This window comes from Python bivittatus, unplaced genomic scaffold (genome assembly GCF_059951505.1).
Source record: "Python bivittatus isolate LINGU-HERP-01145 unplaced genomic scaffold, Pbiv_v1 ctg000070_np1212, whole genome shotgun sequence".
NCBI lineage: Eukaryota > Metazoa > Chordata > Lepidosauria > Squamata > Pythonidae > Python > Python bivittatus.
The window spans coordinates 4,986,318-5,011,705 of NW_028277034.1; the positions used below are offsets into that span (position 1 = coordinate 4,986,318).

A 25,388-nucleotide genomic window follows, 5' to 3' on the forward strand; every position below is an offset into this window, starting at 1 on the left:
CATCCATACAGAATCACCCCCAGGGATTATATTGGAAACTCAGTTTCTAAAAAGAGAGGACATTTTCCAGAAACATTGTTGTCCCATGTCAGAGGATAATACTGGCAAATGACAGAGAAGAAATAAAATTCCAAACATAAAAGAATGATAAAACTGAATGGAATAAGCTAAAAGTGAACGGAGATTCAGAACAGAATTATATGGCCCCGGATCAGAAAAGAAAAACAGTCAGAGAACTAGCAAAAGGAACAAGAAAGAATATGAGTATGAATAGTTAAAGAAAATACAACTGAATACAATAATCAACAGTACCAAATGCAGAAAATAGATTTATGAATTGCCTTTTCACCACCGTACAATCAGATCAATGGAGCCTTTTGGTGAAATGGAATCAAAACAACCCAGCTTCCTTGTAGCGAGATTTATGAACAGAACAGCAGGAGTCCACCATCCCTATGAGAAAGTACTTTTATTCGGGCCAGCTGCCAGCACAGATGTATGGTACCTCCTGAATTGCCACTCTATACCTGGCCGTGCCAGACGTATCAGGGAGACGTAAACATCATGGCAGTCTCTTTCCTGAGGCATGATGAACTGAACGTTCTGGAAGTTCTTGCAACGAATCAGCACAGGGCAACCAGAGGCCGAAGTAGCCAGTTTCTCAATAGAAGAGATCTGACTATGAAGAATCTGATAAAGAAAAATAAGAAGCCAATCTAAACAGAAGCTAAGGATATTCCATTATATAAATGAACACAATCAAAACTGTATGATGTGCCTTAAAGTACATAATGCTCAACATAGCACGGCAAACAAAGCTTTGGCACCATACAAGTTCACAGAGAACAAGTGCAACTGAACCTTGAATCAGTAAGTGGAGCAGAGTTTCACTCAGTGGAATGGAAGATTTCTTAGCTACATCTGCAGGGAACAATTCATACAAACACAGCTCTCATAGAGTGAGGAGGCCATAATTAACTAGTTAACTGAGATCCAAAACTATTTTATATCTCATCTTCCCCTAGCAGCTCAAGACAGTATAAATGGGAATTTCCCCACAAAAACAACTTTGTGAGGATGACAGGCTGAGGGAAAAAAGTTAGACCTGTTTGTTAATTCACTTGGGGCTAAGTTTTGGTGTTTCACTTTTATGAAGTTCTTTGAATGTATTTCTTTTAACAATATCATTTATTTGCATTTTTTTTTTAATGAGAGCCATAGCTCAATGCATTCCATATATGCCTGGCACCCTGAAATTCAAGTATTATGAGAGGCTGTGAGTTTTGCCCTTGTTTAAAAGTCAGGGAGACTTTTAAACGGAAAGATTATAAACCCAGAACTTTGGTTTCAGGTTCTTTAAAGGTTTTGAAATGCTAACTATGGCCACTTGAAACTACCAACCTAGAGATTCCTAGGTGAAAACATTTCTGACAGTATGGCAGAATGCTACAAGGAAGAGATTAGAGCAAAATTATTTCAAAACTAAGATATGCAGGGAACATAAATGTGAGAAGCAGTCAAAGGGCGGGGATAATCAATAGGGGAAAAAAATGAGCGCTTTGTCACTTCCACAACCAACAGTCCCAGTATTTTGTTCTTACTGATTAACAATTCTGGGAACAGTAGTCTCAACACAGTTGATAGACATCATTTGGGGAATGCTGTCCCAGGTCCATCAAAATTACTGGACTTCATCCCACAACTCCAATTTCCAACTCATCATCTTCACTTTATTTTCTGCCTCAGGAGCCAGAGTAACTTGCTGGTGCTGGACGCTCTGCATCTTTGCTTTGTGAGGAAAGTGAGAGAATGCCATTTGTTTGATCTCTGGAAGCGAAATATTTTGAGCTGGCCTTGCCCTTGAAGAACCTAATTAACAAGGTTGATTTTTTAGAATTTCAGGAGTAGGCAGTCTTTCTATTCAATGAGATGCACAAGCCCTTTGGATATGAGGTCTGTTCTCTCCAGCTGAAGACGCTTATTCTTCTGAATATGATAGCTTATGAGCTGTTGTACAGAAATAATAAATCTTTTGCCCTCCAGATACATGGACAATGCTCAAGACTGATAGCATCAGTATTTCAGTTCCACAGATTAAGAATCCCTAGTTGACATGTTTCGCAGTCTTAAGAATAGCTGAAGTTCTTTTACACCTCCTTGCTCTTTCAATGCTTTAAACTCTTTTGCTTGCACAGAACATGTTCAGGTAAAAACTAGACACCTGAATGCCATGAGCTGCTTCTGTCTGGATTTTAGCACTGAGCGAGGGGTTGGACTCGGGGGCTCAATGGGCCCTTCCAACTCTATGATTCAAGGATCCAGAGAGTCCTTGAGGATCAGGAATGTTTATGACCACGGATATAGACACAAGCAAAAGGTCCCCAAATATTCACAAAGCGTTTTAATAGGCCTTATTGCCTTTGTGTTTGCATTAAAATGTATGGTTCCAAATGTAAGTCATAGCCTGTGCAGATTACTGGATTTATAAAGATATAATAGTAACTTGTCATACCCATGTCTCTTTACGATTGTCTGGCTCGTTTTCTACAAAGATGACATGAGTGGCTGTTAGATACAGAGTCCCTAATGCAACTCTTTTGGAAGATATTCCATCAATGAAGCGCACATTTTCCACCTACAGAGAAAGGCACACAATGACAAACAAGACTTCTTAGAAACAGTTCTAGAGTCATATTTTCTTTTTAAAAATGTGTTATATTCTATCATGTTTTGATATAACACTAAAAGATGCCACACTCTATTTTACCAGTGTCACCCTTCTTCAGTGCTTACATTTCAAAGCAATGAGAAGCCATCTGATTGTTTAAAACAGGGTTCCTCAACCTTGGCAACTTTAAGACGGGTGGACTTCAACTACCAGAATTCCCCAGCCGGCTGGGGAATTCTGGTAGTTGAAGTCCACCCGTCTTAAAGTTGCCAAGGTTGAGGAACCCTGATGTAAAAGCTATGATTCTATCTAATCAAATTCTGTGAATCAGTCTGACAACAAATAATGAACAAACTCATAGTACTGCTCACAGGCATTTCTTTTTTAAATAAAGATGTTTTATGAATCCAATAAACCTATTGATAGTGAAATTGGTCCCTATCTGGGACATATGGGGATTGGACAACAGGGAAAAAAAACAGAATGTATCTAAAATGCTTAGAAATACATTCCATTCCATTCCCTTGTTATCAAAAACAATAAACCGAGAAGTTAAAATTTACTCATCTCTTGCCTATAATGACAAGTTTAAGCATTTTTTCCCTAAGGTTCAAGGTGCTAATGATGGGAACTGAAAAATCTAAAATTACCTTTATTAACTTAATCAAAATGAGTGTTTCCATGAGATCTGGGGTTATATTTAAACCAAATTCTCATGGTCTATATTTAGATTTATTGCTACTTTCCTTATGTCCACTGAGAATTTAGTTTGGTAAAAATAATTTAAGACTGAAATTCCAGAACTTAAAACACTGCTTGAAAAAAGATGGATTATGAGTCACTGATTCTTGGCTGGATCCTACATGACTGTATCTTGGCCACTTTTTAAATGACCTATGTCAAAAGCTGGTCACATAAGCAGAAAGCCAAACCACTTTCACGGCACAGTTCTAGGAAACAGGTCCACTGGGAACTATTTTTGTGCAACTCACATTCTTCCCAGTGGATAAATGTACTTTGTTACATTAGATCTAAATTCAGGCAGTTTATAGCCAGATCAAAGTACTTAGGCCCATAAAAAGCTTTAGTAAAAAGACAATTTAACTTGCAGAACATGCCATATTTCCCTGAATGGAAGACAACCCGGCACTTGATACAATTCCCCCTTCCACAAAATAAGCAATGATGCAAGGAACATGCTATAGACACAGCTCCAAACCCTGGAGATTCTCCCTTCCCCCACTCTAATAAATGTATGCATGAGTTGGACTTCTGTGCACATGTGTATATATGATTACAGCTGAGACTGGTAAGGAAGCAGAGATTCCCAATCTAGAGAGAACCCATTATTTAAAGAGCTGCCTCCCAAGGCCATCAAGGGACTGATCAACTCTGCCTGTATGTCTGTATACACACACATACATACACACATGACTTCCTTGCGCTGCAGTAGGGCATATCATCTCAAGGCTCCATTCCTGTCTGCAGTAAAGATTCCTGTCTAGATATCTCTGAGAGTCTTCTGCCAAGATAAGCCTAGTGCTGAATAAGGAGAGCTATGATTTATTGTGAGGCCAGGTGTAAAGCCTGGCAACGTACCTGCCAGAAGCCACACTGACACACACACCCCTGAAAAAAGAAAGAACTGGGCCAAAAAGAAATCAAATTTAATATAAAATGTAACATTATTAAGTGTAATTGCTGGTAAAACAAGGTATCCAGTTTATGATATTGAACCCCTATCTACATATATAAACAGTCCCCTCATTCCCAAAAAAACACCAAGTACACACAAAAATGCACGTAACCTGTCCCTCTTTCCAACAGAATAAAGAAGAAAAAAGTTACAGAGATGGGGAAGGGGTCTCTGCATTGGGAAGGGAAGCAAAAGCCAAGCGAAAGAAGAGAACAAAACTGGAAGGGAATGAAGTGAGAAGAGGAAATTGGAGAGAAAAGAAAGAAAAGGAGGGAAGAAACTGTGTTTAGGTCCTGTTTAATATATTGTAGGTTAAATTCACCAGACAAGCATGCAACTCTACTAATAAAATGGTGTCATTAAAATTTACTAATTAATTAATCTGATTAAGCCTGCCATCTTATATTCATTTACCTGGGATCAAGCCCTATTAAACTCAGTAGAAAATACTAATATACAAGGATAGGATTTCACTGTAAACATGGGCATCCACAAGGGAAGGAAGGAAAGGGGAAAAAAAACATGAATGATGACATCACACTAATGATGCAACTTAAATATCTGTGTCAAACATCATGTTGTTGTTGCATACCCACACCATTTGTGCAATTATGTCATGACATTTCATCATGTCGATGTTACCATGATGTGATAGTGCCACTCCTGGAACAGACAGACAACCCTGATGGACAAACAGTGATTCCTTTTTACTAGGATTCAATTTTAAGCTTGTTTTCTCCCATCCAGATCTTCACAGCCTCCAAGCACCTGGACAGGGTTTTGACAGCATCACCTGTCTGACCTGGAGTAGCGATGTAAAAGCTGGGTAACATCGGCATATTGATGATACCCAACCTCAAATCTTTAAATTTTGTGCCCTAGAATATGGAAGACATTTGTTTCCTAAACAGAAGTCGATCTCCTTCAAACACAGCCAAAAGTTGTAGGATCAGGTATATGTTCCAGAACCCCTAAGCAGAGTTTAGATTAACAGCAGTAAGAATTAGAAACATTTTATACAGCATAAGAGAAAAACAAAGGAAAAGAACATGCTATCTGGAAATTCAATTTGACATAATTTCTTAAACAAAAACAAAAACTGGCACCTTACACTACACTTGACAGATACAGGTATACGCAAAGAAACCTTCCTATTTTAAATGTTTGACTATTAGTGATTAGCAGATATAAGAGAACATGCAGTAGACAGAAGTGTCAAGTCTCATGGGCTGGTTGCTTGCCCACATAAATTATGTGGAACTGAAATATTAATTTCAAACCATGTCTCTCCACCAGGATTTTTTTTTTCTCATGACCTTAGTTGTTGTACAAGAAAGGAACAGAGGGGTGTTAAGGAGAAACCCATCAAGGGCATTACACATGATGGCTACTGCAAGCTCTTATAAATAAAGGAGGTAAAAATACTATTTTTGACACAGCACATCTTACAGAGCAAGAAGAGAGATGGTAAAAAAAAGATACTGAAGAGAATGTAAATGGCAAACAGATGTTAGGCACTTTCAGAGAAGAAATGTGAACATTGACCTTCTTAGCAAGGTTACTGGGAAGCCATTCAAGAAAAAGGATGTTATACTAGAGAAAAACATGAGCAAACTTTATTCAAGCTGACTTCAGAGCAAAGGATAAACAAATGTGTTATAGGTATGTAGCTACCTATGTATTGTATGGTATGTATTGGATTTATCCTACAGCACAATTTGCCTTGGTCTGTATAAGCATAGATTTGAATGAACCAGCCTCATTTAAAAATCCTACTGGCCAAATCTTCTAAGAATTTTCAATGTTTTCACACTGTATTAGTTTCATATACAGTGGTACCTCGGTTCACGAACTTAATTCGTTCTGCGACTCTGGTCGCAACCCAAATTGGTTGCGACCCGAATCAAATTTTCCCATAAGGTTCAATGTAAATACAGTTAATCCGTTCTGACCCCTCCGAATTTGGTCGCCAACCGATTTTGGTCGCGTCCCGAATCAAATTTTCCCATAAGGTTCAATGTAATTACGGTTAATCCGTTCTGAACCATATGTATTTTTTTTTAAAACCACAAAAATATGAAACAAAATACAGTACAGTGCAGTACGAAGAGAGAGAACGCTAACCTTACTCAGCACGACTTCTGGCGTGGAGGACAGGAAGGCGGGTGGGGAGGCGGTTATTGCTTGGAGGGAGAGTCCCCCTCTCTACGGAAGCCACGACCACATGTCACGGCAGGGAAAATGGCCATGGATCCTGTTTGTCACCCGATGCGGAGTTCGCAAACGGAAGCAAAATTTTCCAAATGGTGCTGTTCGTGACCCGAATTGGTCGTGAACAGAAGCATTCGTGACCCGAGGTACCACTGTACAATGTGAAATCACTTCCATTCTGCTGTCATGAGAATCCCCAACAGCCAAACTGGATTCTTTACTTTCATTGTTGTTGTTGTTTAGTTGTAAACAAAACAATAGAACTCTGGTTTACATGCTGAGAATGGGAAGTGCTCCCTTCCATTTTTCTATGACCTTGTTAATACAGAAAAGAAATCAGCCTAGTTTTACACTTTCTAATGAAAAGGTGTTGTATGCTGCTAGGCCGTGGATTCCCCTGCTTACCCTAATCCAGGAATTCGTATATCCCAATTGACTTAGCAAGTGCTCTGCTCTTCTTCACCTGGTTGCACGCCCTTCTCTACTTCTTCTTTCATGCTTCCATCACCTGGACTTCATTAAACCATATGAAGCTGCTTTATCAATCAGCCTTTTCTATCCCGCTAACTTAGTCTTATATATTATAGCAGTGTAGGTTCTTCAGGATCTCACACAGAGGTGTTGCCCATCCCTTTTTCCAACAAGAGATGGAAAAGATTGTCCATAGGCCCCATCCATGCAAAGCATAGAAACTCATGAACCACAACTCCCAACAGCTAGGTTCCTACAATGTATGAAGCCAAACCCAAACAAACCATAGTAGGGTTTGTGTGATGTGTGAACTAGTCCATGGGTCCCACCTTGAGATCTGGTCCCTCCTTAAGACATAGCCAGTCTAAATAAAATGTAAAAAGCCATAAGGGAGACAGTATGCTTGCAATTGGACTTTTTAAATGGAAACGCAGATGACAGCCAATACCCAGGCAATGGCATAAATGCATACACCCACACAAGCACACTAAGCATTTAATTTCATTTTAAATGAACCCAGAGATTTTTACTAAACAAGAGTCTGTCTAAGGAAAGGATATACAATAATTAAATGTAGATCCTGAGAATTAGAATTAGAGGAAGCACTATAAAGATCCATCCTTTTATGGAACACAGAATTATATAATTCATAAAGAGAAGAATAAATCTGGCTTCTTGGACATTGGTCTTCTCTTAGTTAATGGTTTCTCTAATATCTGCCATAAGTCCCCTTATCAAGAGCTGGGTCCTTGAAACTTCAGGTGCAAGTCTTCTAGTGAATGAAGCCTCACAGCCACCCAAAGCAGAATCCAACAATATGGAAGTGGTGCCTTCTTCTGTCTGTGCCACCTTCTGTATACATGTTGCTAATTTCCAGGGCTAGCTTACAGCCCTAGTCTTTCCTGTTGGTCTCCCATCTGGGACCTAGATAAGTCCAATCTCTCTTAACTTTGTGAAACCAGCCAAGGTCAGCTAGGTTCTTTAGATGACCTCAATCCAATTGACAAGTAGAAAGTTTTGAGACTCAGGAGATGGATTTGAGGATTGTTTAAGCTCAGGATGCCTATCATAGGACAAAGGATCCTTTATAAAACAGATTTCTCCAACCTATCGGCTATACAGAGTGGCATTCTAGGCACTGAAAGCCCAAGCCATCTGGAGGGGATCAGACTGAAGGAGCCTATCAGAATTCACAAACAAAAAGAGCCACAAAACACTGATGCTTCTCTCTTTTTACTTTACTTTCCCTCTCTTTGGAGTAAACCATGAGCAATCAGAAGTTGCCAAACTTCTGATTTCCCACGGTTTTCTCCAGGGAAGAGAAAGAAGCATCCTTTTTTTATGGCTATCTTTGGTTCTCCAAAATTTTCCCCGAAGGATGATATTCAGACACGTTACACCCATGAACTTCCCTGTTACATTTTCCCAAAAATAGCTTGAAAAACTAATGTGGTCAGTTTGGTCAATTCCAAATATAAATCTGCTCTGAAATCATATTTCATGAAGTGGCCCCTGGAAGCTTGCAGATTAGGCTCACTAAGGCTGATTTTGAGAAAGGCGCTCCCATTTTCAGCACCACTATAGATGTAAATATTTATGATGCTCTGTATACTCTTTCCAAAGTCTTCCCACTGTGGTACTTTTTAAATACTGTATGCAGGATTCCATTTACAATCTGAATTACTCCCAGCAACTGGAAATAACCAAGATGAGGAAGACTGACCAAAAAATCTAGTAAGAAACAGGAGGGAGGGGGGGAAAAAACTTGGAATTGTATGACCTTGACCACACAAGATGCAACACTAAATAAACAGATACAACAAATAAACTGTTAATGTTATTATTACTACACTGTAGTATACACTAGGGAGATATTTAGACTGCTTTCTAGAAATAAAGTTAAATAGCTCTGCCACCAGTGCTGTCTACCTGTTAGGTCTGCACAATATATTTTCAACACAGACAGATCAGGAATGTCCAAAATGCACAGAACAGCAATTTTAAGTGGCCTTTCTCCAGACCAAAATATGTAAGCTTTGTCTGAGTATGGATGCAAAACACATGTGTTTGGTCCAGGCACAGACACAAAACATGAATATTCCAAACAGGAAGGTTTAAGGAAGAAAAAGGGCAATGCTATTGGTGGCAGTGGGTGCCGATGGCAGCTAAGAAGGAAAGGAATGCAATGGATAGAGAGGAGTGGGCAGGAGAGTTGGCTATGCCATGCCAGATTTCATAGTGACTAATGAATCTTAGAATCATAGGGTTGGAAGGGACCTTGGAGGTCTTCTCCTCCCAAGGCAGGAGTCCTCATACCATATCAAACAAATGGTTGTCCAATCTTTTCTTGAAAACCTCCAGCAATGGAGCATCCACAACTCCAGGAGGCAACCTGTTTCACTGCTTAATAGTTCTCACTGTCAGGAAATTCCTCCTTATTTCCAGGTTGGCTCTCCCTCTGATGAGCTTCTACCCATTGCATGTTGTCCTACTCTCAGGTGCTATGGAGAATAAATCGATGCCCTCTTCCCTGTGGCAGCCCTTCAAGTATTGCAAGACTGCTATCATGTCTCCTCTCAATCTTCTCTTTGTTAAGCCAAACATACCCAGTTCCTTTAGCCATTCTTTATAGGATTTAGCCTCCAGACCCCTTATCATATTTGTTGCTCTTCTCTGCACTCTTTCTAGGGCCTCAGCATCTTTTTTATATTGTGTTTTCCCTATAATGGAAGATAGGGAAAGAAAGGTGCTGGGAAGATCAATAGACTGAACCAGGATCTGCCCTGAATGGTTGAATTTCTAACCATAGATTTGTTTTCAGTTTGAAACACATCACAGCCTGCATCTCAGGCATACCCCTAAGGCAGACACTGTATGTTATTTATTTGTTCCCCATTTTTGCTGTCATTTAATGTTAAGCTACCATGAGGGCTATCATATTGGGGCTGCAAAAATCTGTATAGCCACCAGAGGTAATGAGTAAATTAGTTTTCTGTGCTTTTTTGCTGTTATTTAGTGCTGGGTTTTTCAAACTATGTTCTGCAAAATCCCAGCATTCTGCAAGAACTTGATGGGGTTCCATGAAAAACTAAGGACAACCAAAATATTCACTAAAACACAGCCAATTTTCTATCATCAGAGCTTTGTCTTTTCATCACTGGTTCTAGAATTTTTTTTTTAATGAACAGGTTTTGCAGCCTAAAAAAAAAAAAGGTCTGATCTAGTGGTCATCTGGATTTCTGCAGCCCCAATATGAGCCGTACTATTAATGGTTGGTTATGCCTATTAATATTGTAGATGTTTTGGTGTTTAGCTGTTGCTCCAAGGACTTTTACATACTAAACTACTTTAATGGTCCAAAATCATTTACAATCAATAGTTATTTCATTATATTGCATTACATCACATCTCATGACTAATCTAAGACAGCCTCTAACACCAACATGGAAGAAGGCAGGCTGTAGTGAACAGAAGGACAGTAGTCAACGGAAGGTGGATGTTTTGCTTTCAAAATCTTGCACTTTCAGGTTATTTATTATTTAAAACAGTTTTATACAGCCACCCATCTTAAAAACACCTCTGGGTGGCTTACAACCAATGAACTGTACAGAACAATATAAAACAGTATAAAACCAACAACAGTTCCTAGCTTTTCCAGGTAGGTCTGAAAAAGATCGTTAAGTACAGTACAGTAAGTGTTCCTAAGTCAGCTCAATTTTAAGAAGTGCATGATTTTTATTAACCCAAATATTTCCTATGCTAACTATTTTCTGGAGTGGGGGTTGTCTTCTATTTATTACTGAGCTTATTTAAATGAAAGATAATTGTAGAAAAGAATGTGTTTAAAATAAAGCTTTTTGGCAAAAGCTACACAAACCGATAAAAATTGCAGGATTACGTTTTTAAATGCGAGATGCTGTATTCTTCTATGTTCCAATCATATTTCCTGTGTGGGAGCCAGAGGCCTAGTGACATAACTCCAAACACAAGAAGCCATTATTCAAACCTATGTTCTATTAGGATTTATCATATACAATCAGTTGCAAAACAGGATTCAAAATCCTCAATGTCTAGGCTTTAAAACACTTTATCGATGCACAGCCCAATTTAGTCAAATGTAATTAAAATAAACTCTGGCCTTCTATCACTCATCAGACTCATCAGGGTCTCTTCCAGGGACCCATTTTTATTCTACTGACCTACAATCAGAACCCGCCTTGAAATCACATAATAATATAACCCCATTTTCACCTGGCAAAAGAGAGGGTGAAGGCAGCTATTTTTCTATCCAGAAACCTGGGGAGAAGGGGGGTCTATCTGAATTTCAAATAAGAATGAGATCAAAGGAGGGGGAGTCATTTCCCGGCTTGCAAGGGCTGATGCTGCATTATTATAGGCAATGGATGAGTAAGCGCAATTCTGTTCCCAACTGTGTGAAAAAATATTATCTAATTCCAACGCGCCTTCAAGTTAAAGGGCAACTTGCCTGAACAGCATCACAAACCTGAGTGGAAAGAAATGGATTGTTTAAACATGCAACTTTCCATCATTCTTTGTTTCATAGATGAGGATTAATTCATCCCATTCTGGAACCCCACGCGCTGGGGGGAGGGGGCACTGGTCCTCCCCCCGCTTTTTCCCCTCTCTCCCTCTTGCCAGCTGCCGCCCCAGAGCCTCCAGCTTCTTCAAGGCGAGCCTCCATCCTCTCCGCTGCCCGTCACTGACCTTGGGCATTCTGATGTGCTCCATATGCCGACCAGACCTCGGTGCGTGGGATCCTCACGCACCTCGCACCATCAAGGGAGAGCGACGCACCGTCGAACCCCCGTGCCCCAGGAGGCAGAGGCGAGGCAGGGGCGTGCGTGCTAGGGAACCGCAAACAGTACGGAGGAGCTGGGAAATCCTCAGCTCTCCGAAGAGACGAGGTTGCGCGGCGATGCTCGCAGGTCAGGGCCGGGCTCCGCCTTCTGCAGCGGCTGCCATGCTGCTCTTTTCAGGTTCGGGCATCAGTCGGAGCCGCCGGCCGCCCGGTTCGGCAGACCTCGAGGCCCTAAAGACTGACGCGTTTCGGTGCAAATGCTGTGCAGGGGCTACTCCTCCGTGTACCAGCATCACCTGCCATCTTGATTCCCCAAATTCTCATTCCTTGCTCCGTCATGCTGACAGATCTAACATTTCTCTTTCTACCTCTCTGTTGGAGAACTGCAACCAGAATTATACCTGTTGAAGTTTACCTGGCCTGCATTTCAACCTAGCATGGTGGGAGAAGCCAGCCTGGGTGATTAGGTGATGGTTCAGCCTGTCAAATGAATCCAGAAAATAGGCCCAGTTAATAAGCCATAGTTAGGTGAATCAGGCTATGAATCTCATGCCAAGACAGCCCAAACTGTTATTTGGGTTGATTTTTTAAATATACAGTTCCAAAGAAAACAAAACATGTCACTAGAAATAGAAGACAACAGGTTATTTTAAAAGCAGATATAGCAAACCAACAAACAATAAGAAAAGAAATCAAATACAATAATACAAGTGCAATTGATTGATTGATTATTGTAGATAGGTAGATTTTCTCCATGATGTTCTGTCCCTAACCTGGTCCTTCAGGTCTTCCAAGGGTGCACTCATGGCCACTGTAGGTGAGTCCATGCACCTTGCTGGTGGTCATTCTCTTCTTTTCTCTTCCACCTTTACCAGCATTACAGCCTTCTCCAGAGAGCTGGATCTTCACATAATGCATTTGAAACAAATACAAAAAAACCCAAATAGAACAATAGAAATGCAACAATAGATTTGTCTATATAGAAATTGCTACAAGTCCATTTTTAAACAATCGATTGAAACTTGACACATGGAATCATATTGTCCAGTCCAGAAGCATCCACAGACCAGAGGTGTCAAAAAGTCAAAATAATGGCTGTGCCTGCATGATTGAAGCTCCACTCCTTTTTTTACAAGAGCCATGACACATGTAAAAAAAAGCAGGGTTTTATATATTTGTGGCCATCTTGACTTTTTTTACCTCTGACCTCTATGCCAATAAAGGCCACAGGCTGACAGCTGACACATTGCATCAAGTCATCCTTTGATATCTAGTCCATAGAGTTTCTGGGGACACATAATGATCTTTTGGGCAACAGTCCAACCATGATAAATCCAACATTCTTCATAAATACACTGATTCCAAATTTATACAATATAATTTAGCAACACATTAACATTCTTAAATCTAAACTTCTTTCCAAGAACTTGGTTCACCATAGTTAGACTATCTGACCAATTAGAAGCTACAAAAAGGATGACTAAAACACATGTACTAATGTACCTTCAAACGCATTGCATCTCTAACATAAAAGACAGAAAATTTAATTTTTAAAAAGAACCATTGTTTTAAAATCATAAGAAATATTAAAGTTTTAAAACATGAGAACACTCATATTTTAATATAGGAAACTCTAATTCTCTATTCCAAATTCTTATATATTGTCCATATTTATTTTAGTAAGGTTTTTTTTAATTGTCATTAAAATTTAATTGTTGCTTTAGCCTCTAAAACTGACATTCAAAACCATAGGAGTTTGCAAGGCAGCCAATATATCTGGTCCATCCCAAACAAAGGACAAATGTTTCAATTGAATGTATTGCCATTCAGCTGTTTTTGGCAAATTATATTCTTTTTGTAACCTTTCAAAAGTTTTTAAAGTATCACTAATGATCAGCTGATTAAGGGTAACTATCCCATTTTCAACTCATAATTTCCAACAAAAGATTTTACTTGCCATTTTAAAATAAGAATTATTTTAAAGGCTCAATTTCTTATGACAACAGGAAACATTTTTTTAATTTCTTACTCAAGATCATCCAAATATGTCTGACTGCCTTCCATATAAGCAGGTTGCTACTATACTCAGAAATTGCCAAAATGTCAAAGCTGTCAAATAATAGCTCTCTGAAGAGGTCCATAATGGTAAACAATTAATAGAATGAGGGACCTTCTGGGGATGGCAGGATGTAAAGGATATTAGGTTTTGGTTCTTTTCAGAAAAGAAACTTGTATCCTGGCAAATTCAGAAGAAAAAGAAATGTGAAATAAATGGGTCTATAGTAACCAGAACCTGTTCTGTAGGTATGTGGCTAGGGAAATCAGCTCTCCCACAGTTCCATTTTGGAATTGGACCAATTTCACAAGAGATAAATAAAATCAAACTTTATTTTAAAGAAAAGGGAAGGGAAGAATGTAAAAGTCTCACTTTGGTTTTAAGTTCTCCTAAGTAAAACATTCAGTGGTGAGAGAGATAAATTGTTCAAATTTCAATAGCAATGTAAAATGTTCTCCAGTGGAAAAATGTAAAGGAAAATATGAGGCTCTCAGCTGACCACAAGTTGATATTGTCTGTTCCTAATTTAAAGGCAGCTGCTGTTGCGGAGAGCTTCCCAGTTGCATAAAACATGCAATTTACTGAGTGTACACAGAGAATATAGAATACCAGGGACAAAACATTAGGCTGAAGCACGCAAAGACAAAATAGAAATTAATCTTACACAGTATTTCTAGCTAATGTTTTATTTAATAGTCCAAAGACTGCCAAGTTTCTGAACCAGATTTCCTTCTGTTCCAATTATTCTTGAGCTTCTCTTCCAAATCCCTGGGGATTCCAGTCAGTTAATTCTCAGGCTGTTGGGGAGATGAAACAAACATCTTTCCTCTTCTCAGCCTCAGTTCCCAACATCTATATTTTAAAAAGATAAATGGCCTTTTTTCTCTAGCAAAAAAGGAGAATTGGGAAGGATGTAATCTCTTTACGTAGGTGACTATAAGCCACGCCTCAATCAACCTGAATGTGTATTGAAACACAGATGTTACTGGCTGCCAGCAAATCTGGGGTGAGGGTTTGTTTCCCCATTCTCTACATCAGTATAGAGAGTTGGCCTGATCAGCCAGTCAGTTTCAAAAGTTTAAGAGTTGCTATACTAAAATCAGCAGGGCACAAAGATATTCACTTGTTGGTACTAGTGAGGGCCAAAAGAAAGTTTCCTTAGCTTTTTACAGCTGTTTACATGCGTCTCTCTTTCTTTCTACAGTTCAGTCTATATTACCACAAGCGGTTCAAGGAGCTAATTACTTTCCAGCTGCTGATTTGACTGTCTTTTGCAATATCTTGTAAAGCTTCCAAGTGTTCCAAAGAATTGCAAGACAATATGTCAAAAGTTCACAAGGACAATGTGCAACACGCCTTGCCACTTTGCTTTCCTCATTAACTGTAAAACTGTTACTAAAACTTCAACAGAAAAAGAAAGGGCGTCATGCAGACTTGCAGTTTTTGATGTAATAAACCTCCTGAAAATAAGCAAGTCTGGATGAAGTGACAGGGTTCCCACAACACACTGCCATAGAAAGTGTTGACACAACACACTAAGCCAAAATGATGGGGGGACAGTTTAGGATTAGTGCATTGTCAGAAAACAATCATTGTAGACTGCAGACTAAATTTATGGTCCAGCAAATCATCAGATCAAAATCTTTTATTAAGGTCAATGACCAGATGTAGGTACAATTCAGCAACAATATTACAGAGGGAAAGGGGAGTGGGATACAAGTAAGTGTGCAATTTACACAAGCAAGAGGAGAAAGAGGAGGAAAAGTACCAGGCCCTATTTAAATATGTAAGGCAGCAGGAATTGCAAGAAGTGCTTAATTGTTAAGAAAGTACAATGTATTACTGACTGTCTAGTAAAGTATTAAAATATTCATATATTAAAACATTTAGATAAATAAAAATGTGATAATCAACTACAGAAGTGTACGGTAAAATAATAAAAATTAACCTAGAATGCTTTAAATATAGTTGATTATGCTTACTTGGTACCTACTTAGTTATTTATTATAATATAATTTAAAGTTGTAAAAGAGGAGGAGAAAAAGTAAGAGAAGAGAAGCAAAAATGAAGTGGTCCAGGGACTTTGAGTTACCAGGTTGCATCTAAAATTAACTGTTGCCTAGTTTTATCTGCTGCAGTGATAAATTTAGCTACTATGTGGGTGATGTCACGATTTGAGTCTGGAAGGAGGTAGTAGGTATAGAAATCATCCATCTTCCCTGACATTTGCAGTAAAAGGAGAGTCATATTGTTGTTTCAAAGGTCCTTGCAGAAGTTACAGTAAAGGAGGACACATTGTATCATTTCCCCAGAGTCCCAAGGGCACATATGCTGGAGCGCAAATCACCACTCCAATTTCAGTCATTCAGTAAACCATGATTAAGCAAACCATGGCTTAATTAATGTCTGTATCCGGCCTGTAAGACAATTTGCACAACACATTAACCCACTAGAATGCATACCACTGCTTACCTATGTCCTATGTGCTGCTTCTGCAGTTCTGCTTCTGCTTACCTATGTACCTATGTGCTGCTTCTGCAGTTTAGCATGTTATACAAATATAGAGCACCTTCTAATGCCAGATAATGCTAACCATGTTAATCTAAAATGAGCGTTGCGCATTCACTTAGATTTAGCTATAGCAGAGTCATGTGTATGCATATATGTATATGAATTTCTAGACTAGGGCTTTGCATGTCCCCCTTATCTGTGGTTCCTTAAGCATGGTTCACACAATCCAGCAAACGAAATCATAAACAAATTACACAGGACGAATTCACATACTATACTTTTATAAATGGTGACTGATTGGTTTGAGGTTCATGGTTCAACCAGTCATTTTATTGTAATTTATGGTATTGTTAACTTTTCTGGGCACTTTTGCTTCTTGACTAAACACCAGCAGGTTTTTTTCCCTGGTAGGAAATCTTGTAGGTCACTTTTTGTTGTTTTGTTTTGTTATTCTGGAATGTACTTCATGTGAACCAATGAACTTTTCCCCTAGTTGGGCCCATCTAAGATAAAGACATGAGATGTTGATCCCGTGGTTCAATTTTAGGAACACCTAACCTTTAACATTATTCAGTGTTGTTTAGCTTAACTTTTAACACATACTTTAAGAATTACTCATTGATGATTTTACTGTAGATCAAAAATGAAATGTGAATGAAAGGAAACACTTTGACACAGAAATGGAAACTACTCCTGTCTCTTCAATAGGGTTAACATTGCTTCTCCAAGTTAATATAAATCAATTCAATGGCGTTCCGGGACAAGTGGAAATTTTATGGTAATTATTGATGAAAGCAACTGTTGACACTGAACATATGATTTGGCAAGGTAAATGGGCAAGAGCAATAAGTATTATTGTTCAGTATTAAATAACATATTTGTAATACACAGGGCATCTGATACAATTTCACATTTCAAAAGGTTCTTTCTCAGAATTATTTCCAGTGGATATGAGTATTAGGGGGAAATATCTACGCTGTGATGAGTGGAAGAGAGTTTATATATTATTGAGGCTTCTAGAAACAGAACAAAACTTCTCTGCTGACAATAGCATCTTCCATCTTCCCATGAGATAGCAAAAGTAAGGTCATCTACACCAGGGGCAACTGCCAGAAGCTGTGTGTGTCAAAAAAAAAAGTCAACATGGCAGCTGTGATCAAAACTGCCATCTTGGCTTTTTATCCCCATCCTGCACCCCCACAGATGTCCCAGATCTACACTGAAGCCAAAGGCAGTTTCACAAGAACAACAGATAGGCACTTCGCACTACACTCTCATCCATCATCAATTAAACCACGGTCTACTGAATTAACCCAGCTGAGCCATTTACAAACACACTGATTGAAATTGCACAGTATGTGGAATTTAAAATAACAACCACATTTTATCCTAGCATGTTTTACAAACCTAGCCTTTGGGCATTGTCAGAGATTACTTCAAATATGCTCAGGAAGCCAATTAACCTTCCACTGATCAGTCAGTGGCATTGCTGGCTGCTTTCCATCATGCCGGATACTCCTGCTGTAATGGCAATCTTTTGTGCAAATGGTGACTACTGTACCTATTATTTGGTGAGAACTTTGTGCAGGTAGTGGCAGTGGGGAACTTAATTGGTTTCGTATGTGAATCTGCAGCTCCCTCTGGTAAGGTCTCTAATGATTCCATAACTGAAAACTCAAAGAAGCAAGCCAAGTCAATTACTCAAGTTATCACATACATGAATTTAGTAAAGGACGCATGTAAAAATAATGTTTGGAGAGACTTAAATATGAAAACAGTGCATGCCAATCAAATGTATGGAAAACATAAAAAACCTTTATTTCAGCTGAACCAAAAGACCACAACAAGGCATATTTGCATGCAAGTTGTGATTCCTTTAGACCTGTGTTTTTCAAACCTGGCAACTTTAAGACATGTGGACTTCAACTCCCTGAATTCCCCAGGTAGCAGGATTTACTGCTTAAAGCACAAATGGCTGGGTTTATGCAACCCACTAAGTCATAAAGCATGGTTCTCCAACTATGATAGATTAGTTCATACAATAATTAATCCTAAACAAAATCAACCATAACCCTGGGCCAGTTGTAAAGCATGAAGCTTATTTCTACCTTGATGATGATTGACGATGATGATGATTACAAACTTTGGAGTACAAACTTTGGAGTCTGAATCAATCAAAACTGGGAAGTTCTCCAGTGAATCAGGATTTTATGGGACTTGGGAAGGGGGAAAAGGATGAGCAAACTCTTAGGCCTTGGATTAGAGTAGATGGAGCCCCTTGTTGGATGTGTTTTTTGTATGTTTTTTTGTATTAAGCAGCTGGATCCTATCTTGTCTATTTATTCTGTATTGTGAGCCACCCAGAGTCAGCTTTGAGTTGAGTGGCACCCAAACTAAATAATTATTATTGTTGTTGTTGTTGTTGTTGTTGTTGTTATTTTTAAACATCTGCAGACCTGGCTGTATGTTATAAAGCTCTACTTATTTGGAATTCAGAACCCGTAGAGGCAATCCCTTACTAGGACATCTTATATGAACAAGATCACTGCAAGATTTTGAGTTTCAGGAATTCTTCATTAGGCAAGTCAATTAAGGAAAGAAAGGAAAGAAAAACGTGGCTAATCTGTGAATTATCTCTGGGGGGATGCTACTCCAGAGGGCATGACCAGTGACAGAGAAGGTATGCTTTTTGGTCCCATAAGATGACAACATTTAATTAAGGGGACCTGGAGCACACCCACTCAGCCTGAACACGTATACCTGCAAAGCAGTGAAGAGCTGTCCACTGGTTGCCCTCAGTCTATTCTGTTCCTCTCTTCCAGGCTTTGAAGACAGGGAATCCTTCGCAGTCCAAAATTAACAAAGATGAGTTGCTTGCCAGGTGAACAATGCAACATACAGTATAACTTGGCTTGAAGCAGTTCTAGGAAAGAAAGTATCAGCCTGTGGGAAGCATATCATGCTGAAAATCCTGTTTAGAAAGCGCAAAAGCCTACGATATTGCTATCCTTGATTGTCTCAAAACTTGTTCTTTTGTTTCAATTAAGCCTTTCAAGTCTCTGAAAAATAAAGACAGAAGGTTCAGAAATGCCAAATGTGTCAGGTCAGGGGGTCACACATTTGCTTGGCACTGTTCGCAAACCACCCTTCAGGAACTACATGAGACTGTTATCCAGAATTATTTTAGGTCTGCTTCCAGGACATTTCAGCAATGGGGTGGCTGAACCTGCTGACTAACGTATTCAGGTAAGCAGGGCTAATGTCATAAATGCATCTGAAAGCATATTGAGGTGATGGACAGCAAAAAATATCAAGAACTTTTGATTAGACCTAAGATGTTCAAACACCCTAACCTTCATCAGATATTAGGGAAAAAAGAGTGTATGGAGAATAGATACAATAGCAATGGTTCAGTCCCTTTCCCTTTAGCTATGACCTCCTTTAATGGACTGGATTCCAGGAATTAAAGTTTCTGATTGTGCTTGTGCTAAATCAATACAATTATACCTGCATTTTAGACCTTCCTTGTCAATCCAAATTTGTCAGAGGGACATATATTCCTTTTTCTTAATGGGTAAGCTACTTACCCTGGGTAAGCTACTGTTTACCATAAATATAGTCATTTTCATGCATAATGTTCAAAGTTTTTAGTCTTCAAATGTTTACCATGATCCTTTCTTCTTATTTTCAGGCTACAAAAATGGTTTCTTTCTTTCTTTTTTTTAAGATAGGAATATGGAACAGCAGCACTGTCACCACAAGTATAAATTAGAGGAGCATGGATTGGCTCTGATGTCATTTGAATGATTGATTTGAATAGGATCATCAACCTGATCTGACTTGACTTTTTTTAAAACTTTTTTTCTTTGATGCTTTACTTCAAAACATCAGATTGGGTTGATTCAATTCAGTTTTCAGAACTGTTGAATAAATTCAGAGCAGAGACATCCAATGCAGTAATTTGATGCAGGAAGTTAATTTGATTGAAAGATTTAATAGAACCAGCTTCAAATGGAGCTCCAAACCAAAGCTTTACATAGCCATGTACACCCCTCATATGTCCCCACTTTTTGATAGAGAGAGATGGGAGCTTGGTTGGGATGTGTGCAATGAGTTACCACGTGGGTGACCCTATTGCAGTAAAAAAAAAAAAAAAAAATTAGAGAAGAAAATGGCAAATTAACTTCTATGCAGTTGGCAAGAACATTACATGGATGAGTTCATGAAGACACCAGGAACTGAGCTCAGTTTGAAGGACACATTTTAATTCCCAGACAGCATAGCCACATGAGATTATTGGATTATAGGATTAGGGCAGTATTGCAGCTGTGGGTTTTGTTTTTTGTTTTTTTGATGGGGGATTGTTAAAGTATTGCAATGCATTGTTTCACAGAAGAATCTATTGTAACATGGATGAATGTGCTAGATAGCAAGGCAACTGCCAAATCAGCAGTTAGGGAAAGAAAGTTAGGGGAAAAGGCAGAGTCAGATTTTGAAGAAAGAACCTGTCGAAGGCAAAGTTTTTAGGAGACAAAGAGATTTAGAGACCAACAGAAAAGCAAGTAGATCCAGAGATGTGTCCCACAACCAGAGGAAACAATAAATAAATTATTGTAACTATAACATTTAAACCAAAACTAGGAACTTTCAACCATTTATATAAGCAGAGCTAGATAACCTAAGTACTTGCCATAATTTCCATAAACTGTTAGGCTTAAAGCATTTTTTACATACTAAGCTATTTTTTCATCAAATACCTATTATTCTCTATCAGAAAAAACATTTCACTGAGAAATTCAGTAGTCTGTAGTTTTTGAAAAATAGCTCCTTCCAGCTACATTACCTTTGAGTAAGAAATGTGCTTAATTAGTGTTCTGTGGTGCATCAGACAGAGGACAGGACTTTTTGCAGGTCCCCATCTGGAAGGGTCCCCATCCAAAGTATAATTCAGTATTTGGAATTTTCAGATGGATCAATGTTTTTTTTTCTTTATTCAAGGCAGCAAAATGAATGAAGTGAAGAGTTATTTCAGAATTACAGTATACATATACATATGTAATCTTATAAATCTCAGCTCAAGGCTCACTGTGGTATAGTAGTTAAAGTGCTGGATTGAGAGTGGGGACACCCTGGTTCTAGTTCTCCCTTAGGCATGGAACCTGACTGTAATTCACTTGTGCCTTTAAAAAAAAAAGTTAGTTTGAAGAGGTGTTACCAGACTCCTGATTTTTGGCTATCATAGCTCTCTTCCTTCAAAGCTGAGTGGGTGACTTTGGGCCAGTCATTCTCACCCTGAGATTGGAAAGTCAAAAAACATGTATCTACCAACCTGCACTGCTTTGCAGTTGGTTAATTGGGGCTGAGAGGAGGAAGAAAAGGAAGAGAAGAGGAGGAGGAGGAGGAGATAATAACCTCAACTCAGAAATGAATCATACAGAGTTAAATAAGACTTAATTCTCCAGGTAGGTCTATAAGGTTACAACGTCTCTCACATCTGTTTTTTCATGACTTTGTTATAGAGATGACTCAAATAGTTCAAGGACATATCAAACTGACAGTGCCATCCCATGCATATCTCCTCAGGAGTAAGAATGCAATTCTATTTCCCCCATCACCAGTAGAGTAGATAGTAAATAAAGAATGAAGAGGATAAAATTCAATTTAAATTACAGGTAGGCCTCATTTCGTGACTGCCTTGTACAACAACCATTTGCAGTTATGACAGTGATGAAGAAGTAACTTTACAACCAATCCTCACACTTACGACCTTCACAGGTCTGTAAAGCAAAGGAAAGCTGAAGTAAGATTGTAAGCACAAGCAGTTTCACTTAGCCACTGTTTTGCTTAGCAACCAAGTTCCGGTCCCAATTGTGGTTGCTAAACGAGGACTACCTATATTAGGTTTTACTGAATGGTCAAGAATGTCTATGCTCAAGAGATATCTATGATAATATTTCCAGCATCCAGATATACCCTCTTCTTTTTTTGTGTCTCATATTAATATAATAAAATAAAGGATGGCACTTCTGGTTTCTTACATAGTTTTGCAAATGAGGGAATTGGGAGAAGTGTATTTTGTTACATAGGAGCTGAAAAAAGCCCCATGATTAACACTTCCCTTTTCTACGAAACTATTCAAGGTAAAGGAGCCATTCATTGCTTTTGCACTACTATGGCACTTTGTTCCTCCTGGAAAATTAGAATATGCTGGAGGTAAAAAAACAACTGACTTGCATAATTTTTGAAGAAAATCCTAAGTTTTGTCAGTTCAATATTCTGGACATCAGTAATGTTGGAGCCCTGATTATAAAGGTGATATTAGTTATTCAAGGGCCAAGAACTTGCATTACCAATCTCTCAGGATGAACATCATGGTAAGAGAAAAACTACCTTATTCTTCATCCTCTACATCAGTGTTGTCCAAACTTGGCCACTTTAAGATGAGTGGACTTCAACTCCATGCTGGCTGGGGAATTCTGGGAGTTGAAGTCCACTCATCTTAAAGTGGCCAAGTTTGGATAACACTGCTCTACATAGTGGTTAGCACTGTTTTAGACATTTTATAAATGCTTATTCTTAGCAACAACAACCAAAACCTCATTTAAAAAAATTCTGATCTGTGAAATGAATTTATTGCTTGTCAGCACAAGCAAGCAGAGGTCTAGCATCTGTATAACTTCTCTTGAATTCTTTTACCAGAAGTATTCCAAGGGAAAGAGGGCAAATCCAAACTGCGAATCAACTATGAGTTAAAATAAGACAAGCACGTTCTGTAACACTAGGGATTTGCTATTTATGTCCTGATTTTTTTAGGAAGGGTTTTCCCATGTCCTCTTAATCAGACTTTGTGACATGGCACATTTTTCTTCCCTCTGAGAAGTTGCCAACTTCTGTGACAAAAAAGATTAGAATAAGTGCCTTTTTTTTTTTTTTTAAGTTAAGCTATTTTTTCCTTGGGCATTCTTAATTTAAAAAAAAAGAAGAATAAATCAGGACAGAAGTCTTACTAGTCCATAGGAAAGTGGTATTCTATCTGCAGAATGGTAATATAGTGTTTGTTTGTTTGTTTGTTTATTTAATTTCTCACCTGCCCATCTCCCCCCAGTGGGGGAACTCTGGGTGAGTCACACCAAACATTAAAAACATAAATATATATAAATGCATAAAACATCAGTTTAAAAGCATTTCTAAAAAAGGGGAAGGGGAGTCCAAGAAAATGAAAAATCTGAGGTTGAAGACAGAAGACCTCTATGGGGCTAGCCATCCCCCTGCTTGAGTTATTCCCTCCCCACCCCAGGCCAAGTGGCAGAGCCAGGTCTTCAAAGCCCTACAGAAGGCCAGGAGTGAGGGGGCCAATCACACCTCCAGGGCAGAATGTTCCAAAGAGTGGGGGCTACCACAGAGAAGGCCCACCTTCTGGACCCCGCTAATCAAAGTTCTTTTACTGAGGGGGTCCGAAGCATGCCCTCTCTGTGTGATCGGGTAGGATGGGTTGAAGTCATAGTGGAGAGGCGGTCCCTTAGGTAACCTGGTCCCATGCCATGTAGGGCTTTAAAGGTGATAACCAACACCTTGAATTGGACCCGGAAGCAAACTGGTACCCAATGCAGCTCGTGGAGCAGTGCTGTTACATGGGCCCTCCTTGGGGCTCCAAAAATAGCCCGCGCAGCTGCATTCTGGACCAGCTGTAGCTTCTGGATACTCTTCAAGGGTAGCCCCATGTAGAGCGCATTGCAGTAGTCTATCTGGGAGATAACAAGGGCATGAGTGACTGTTCGAAGGGCATTCCGATTCAGGAAAGGGCGTAACTGATGCACAACCCGAAGTTGCGCAAAGGCCCTCCTTTGAGTCTAGGAGGACCCCCAGATTATGCACTGGGTCTGTCTGGGGCAATGCCACCCCATCCAGCACCAAAGATGACAAAGTCCCGGATACAGAGGAGCCATTAACCCACAGCCACTCCGTCTTACCAGGGTTCAGCTGAAGCCTGTTGTTCCCCATCCAGACCCTTACAGCTTCCAGGCACCGCGAAAGGGTGGCCACGGCATCACTTACTTACACCACCAGGAATGGAGATGTATAGCTGCGTATCATCAGCATACTGATGATACCTCATCCCATGATGACAGATGATCTCACCCAGCGGTTTCATGTAGATGTTGAAAAGGAGCGGAGAGAGGACCGAACCCTGCGGCACCCCACAGAGAAGGGGCCGAGGATGGGACCTCTTGCTCCCTATCACCACCGATTGGGACTGGCCCTGGAGAAAGGAGGCAAACCAGCACAAGACCGTGCCGCCCACCCCCAATTCCCTGACCCATCCCAACAGGATACCGTGGTCGACGGTATCAAAAGCCACTGAGAGATCAAGGAGAGCGAGGATGGTCGCACTTCCACCATCCCGCTCCCACCAGAGGTCATCCATAAGTGTGACCAGTGCTGTTTCCATTCCATAACTGGGCCTGAAACCTGACTGGAAGGGATCCAGATAATCCATTTCCTCCAGAACCCTTTGGAGCTATGATGCCACCACTTTCTCAACCACCTTCCCCAAAAAGGGGAGGTGGGAGACTGGACAAAAATTGTCCAGCACAGTAGGATCCAGGGAGGGTTTCTTGAGGAGGGGGTGCACCAACGCCTCCTTAAAAGCAGCCGGAAACACTCCCTCCTGCAAGGAAGTAGTAACCATCGCCTGGATCCAACCACATGTCACCTCCCGAGCTGCTTTCACCAGCCAGGAGGGGCATGGGTCAAGATGGCAAGTGGTGGCCTTCACAGTCCCCAGGATCCTGTCCACTTCCTCAGGTGCAACAGGATCAACCTGTTCCCAGATAACTGGGTAAGAACGGTCCCCCGGTATCTCCCCAGACCCTGCCCCACGCTCGGAGTCTAACTTGGAACGAATCCAAGCGACTTTGTCCTGCAGATGCTCCGAAAATTCCTCCACACGGCCCTG

The 25,388-nt window shown here is 39.8% G+C and overlaps 1 protein-coding gene across 1 annotated transcript in view; it reads right to left on the reverse strand.

Annotated features, from left to right (window-relative positions):
- Positions 1 to 11,938, reverse strand: part of MTMR7 (myotubularin related protein 7) — a 38,935-nt gene extending 26,997 nt beyond the window's left edge. Inside the window, exons 1-3 of the mRNA XM_007426907.4 lie at positions 11,772 to 11,938; positions 2,513 to 2,635; positions 528 to 690 (exon numbers count right to left, since the gene is read on the reverse strand). Of these exons, the coding sequence (XP_007426969.1) occupies positions 528 to 690; positions 2,513 to 2,635; positions 11,772 to 11,795 (310 nt within the window). The 5' untranslated portion in view covers positions 11,796 to 11,938. The remainder of the gene's footprint in view (positions 1 to 527; positions 691 to 2,512; positions 2,636 to 11,771) is intronic.
- Between the last annotated feature and the right edge of the window lie 13,450 nt (positions 11,939 to 25,388).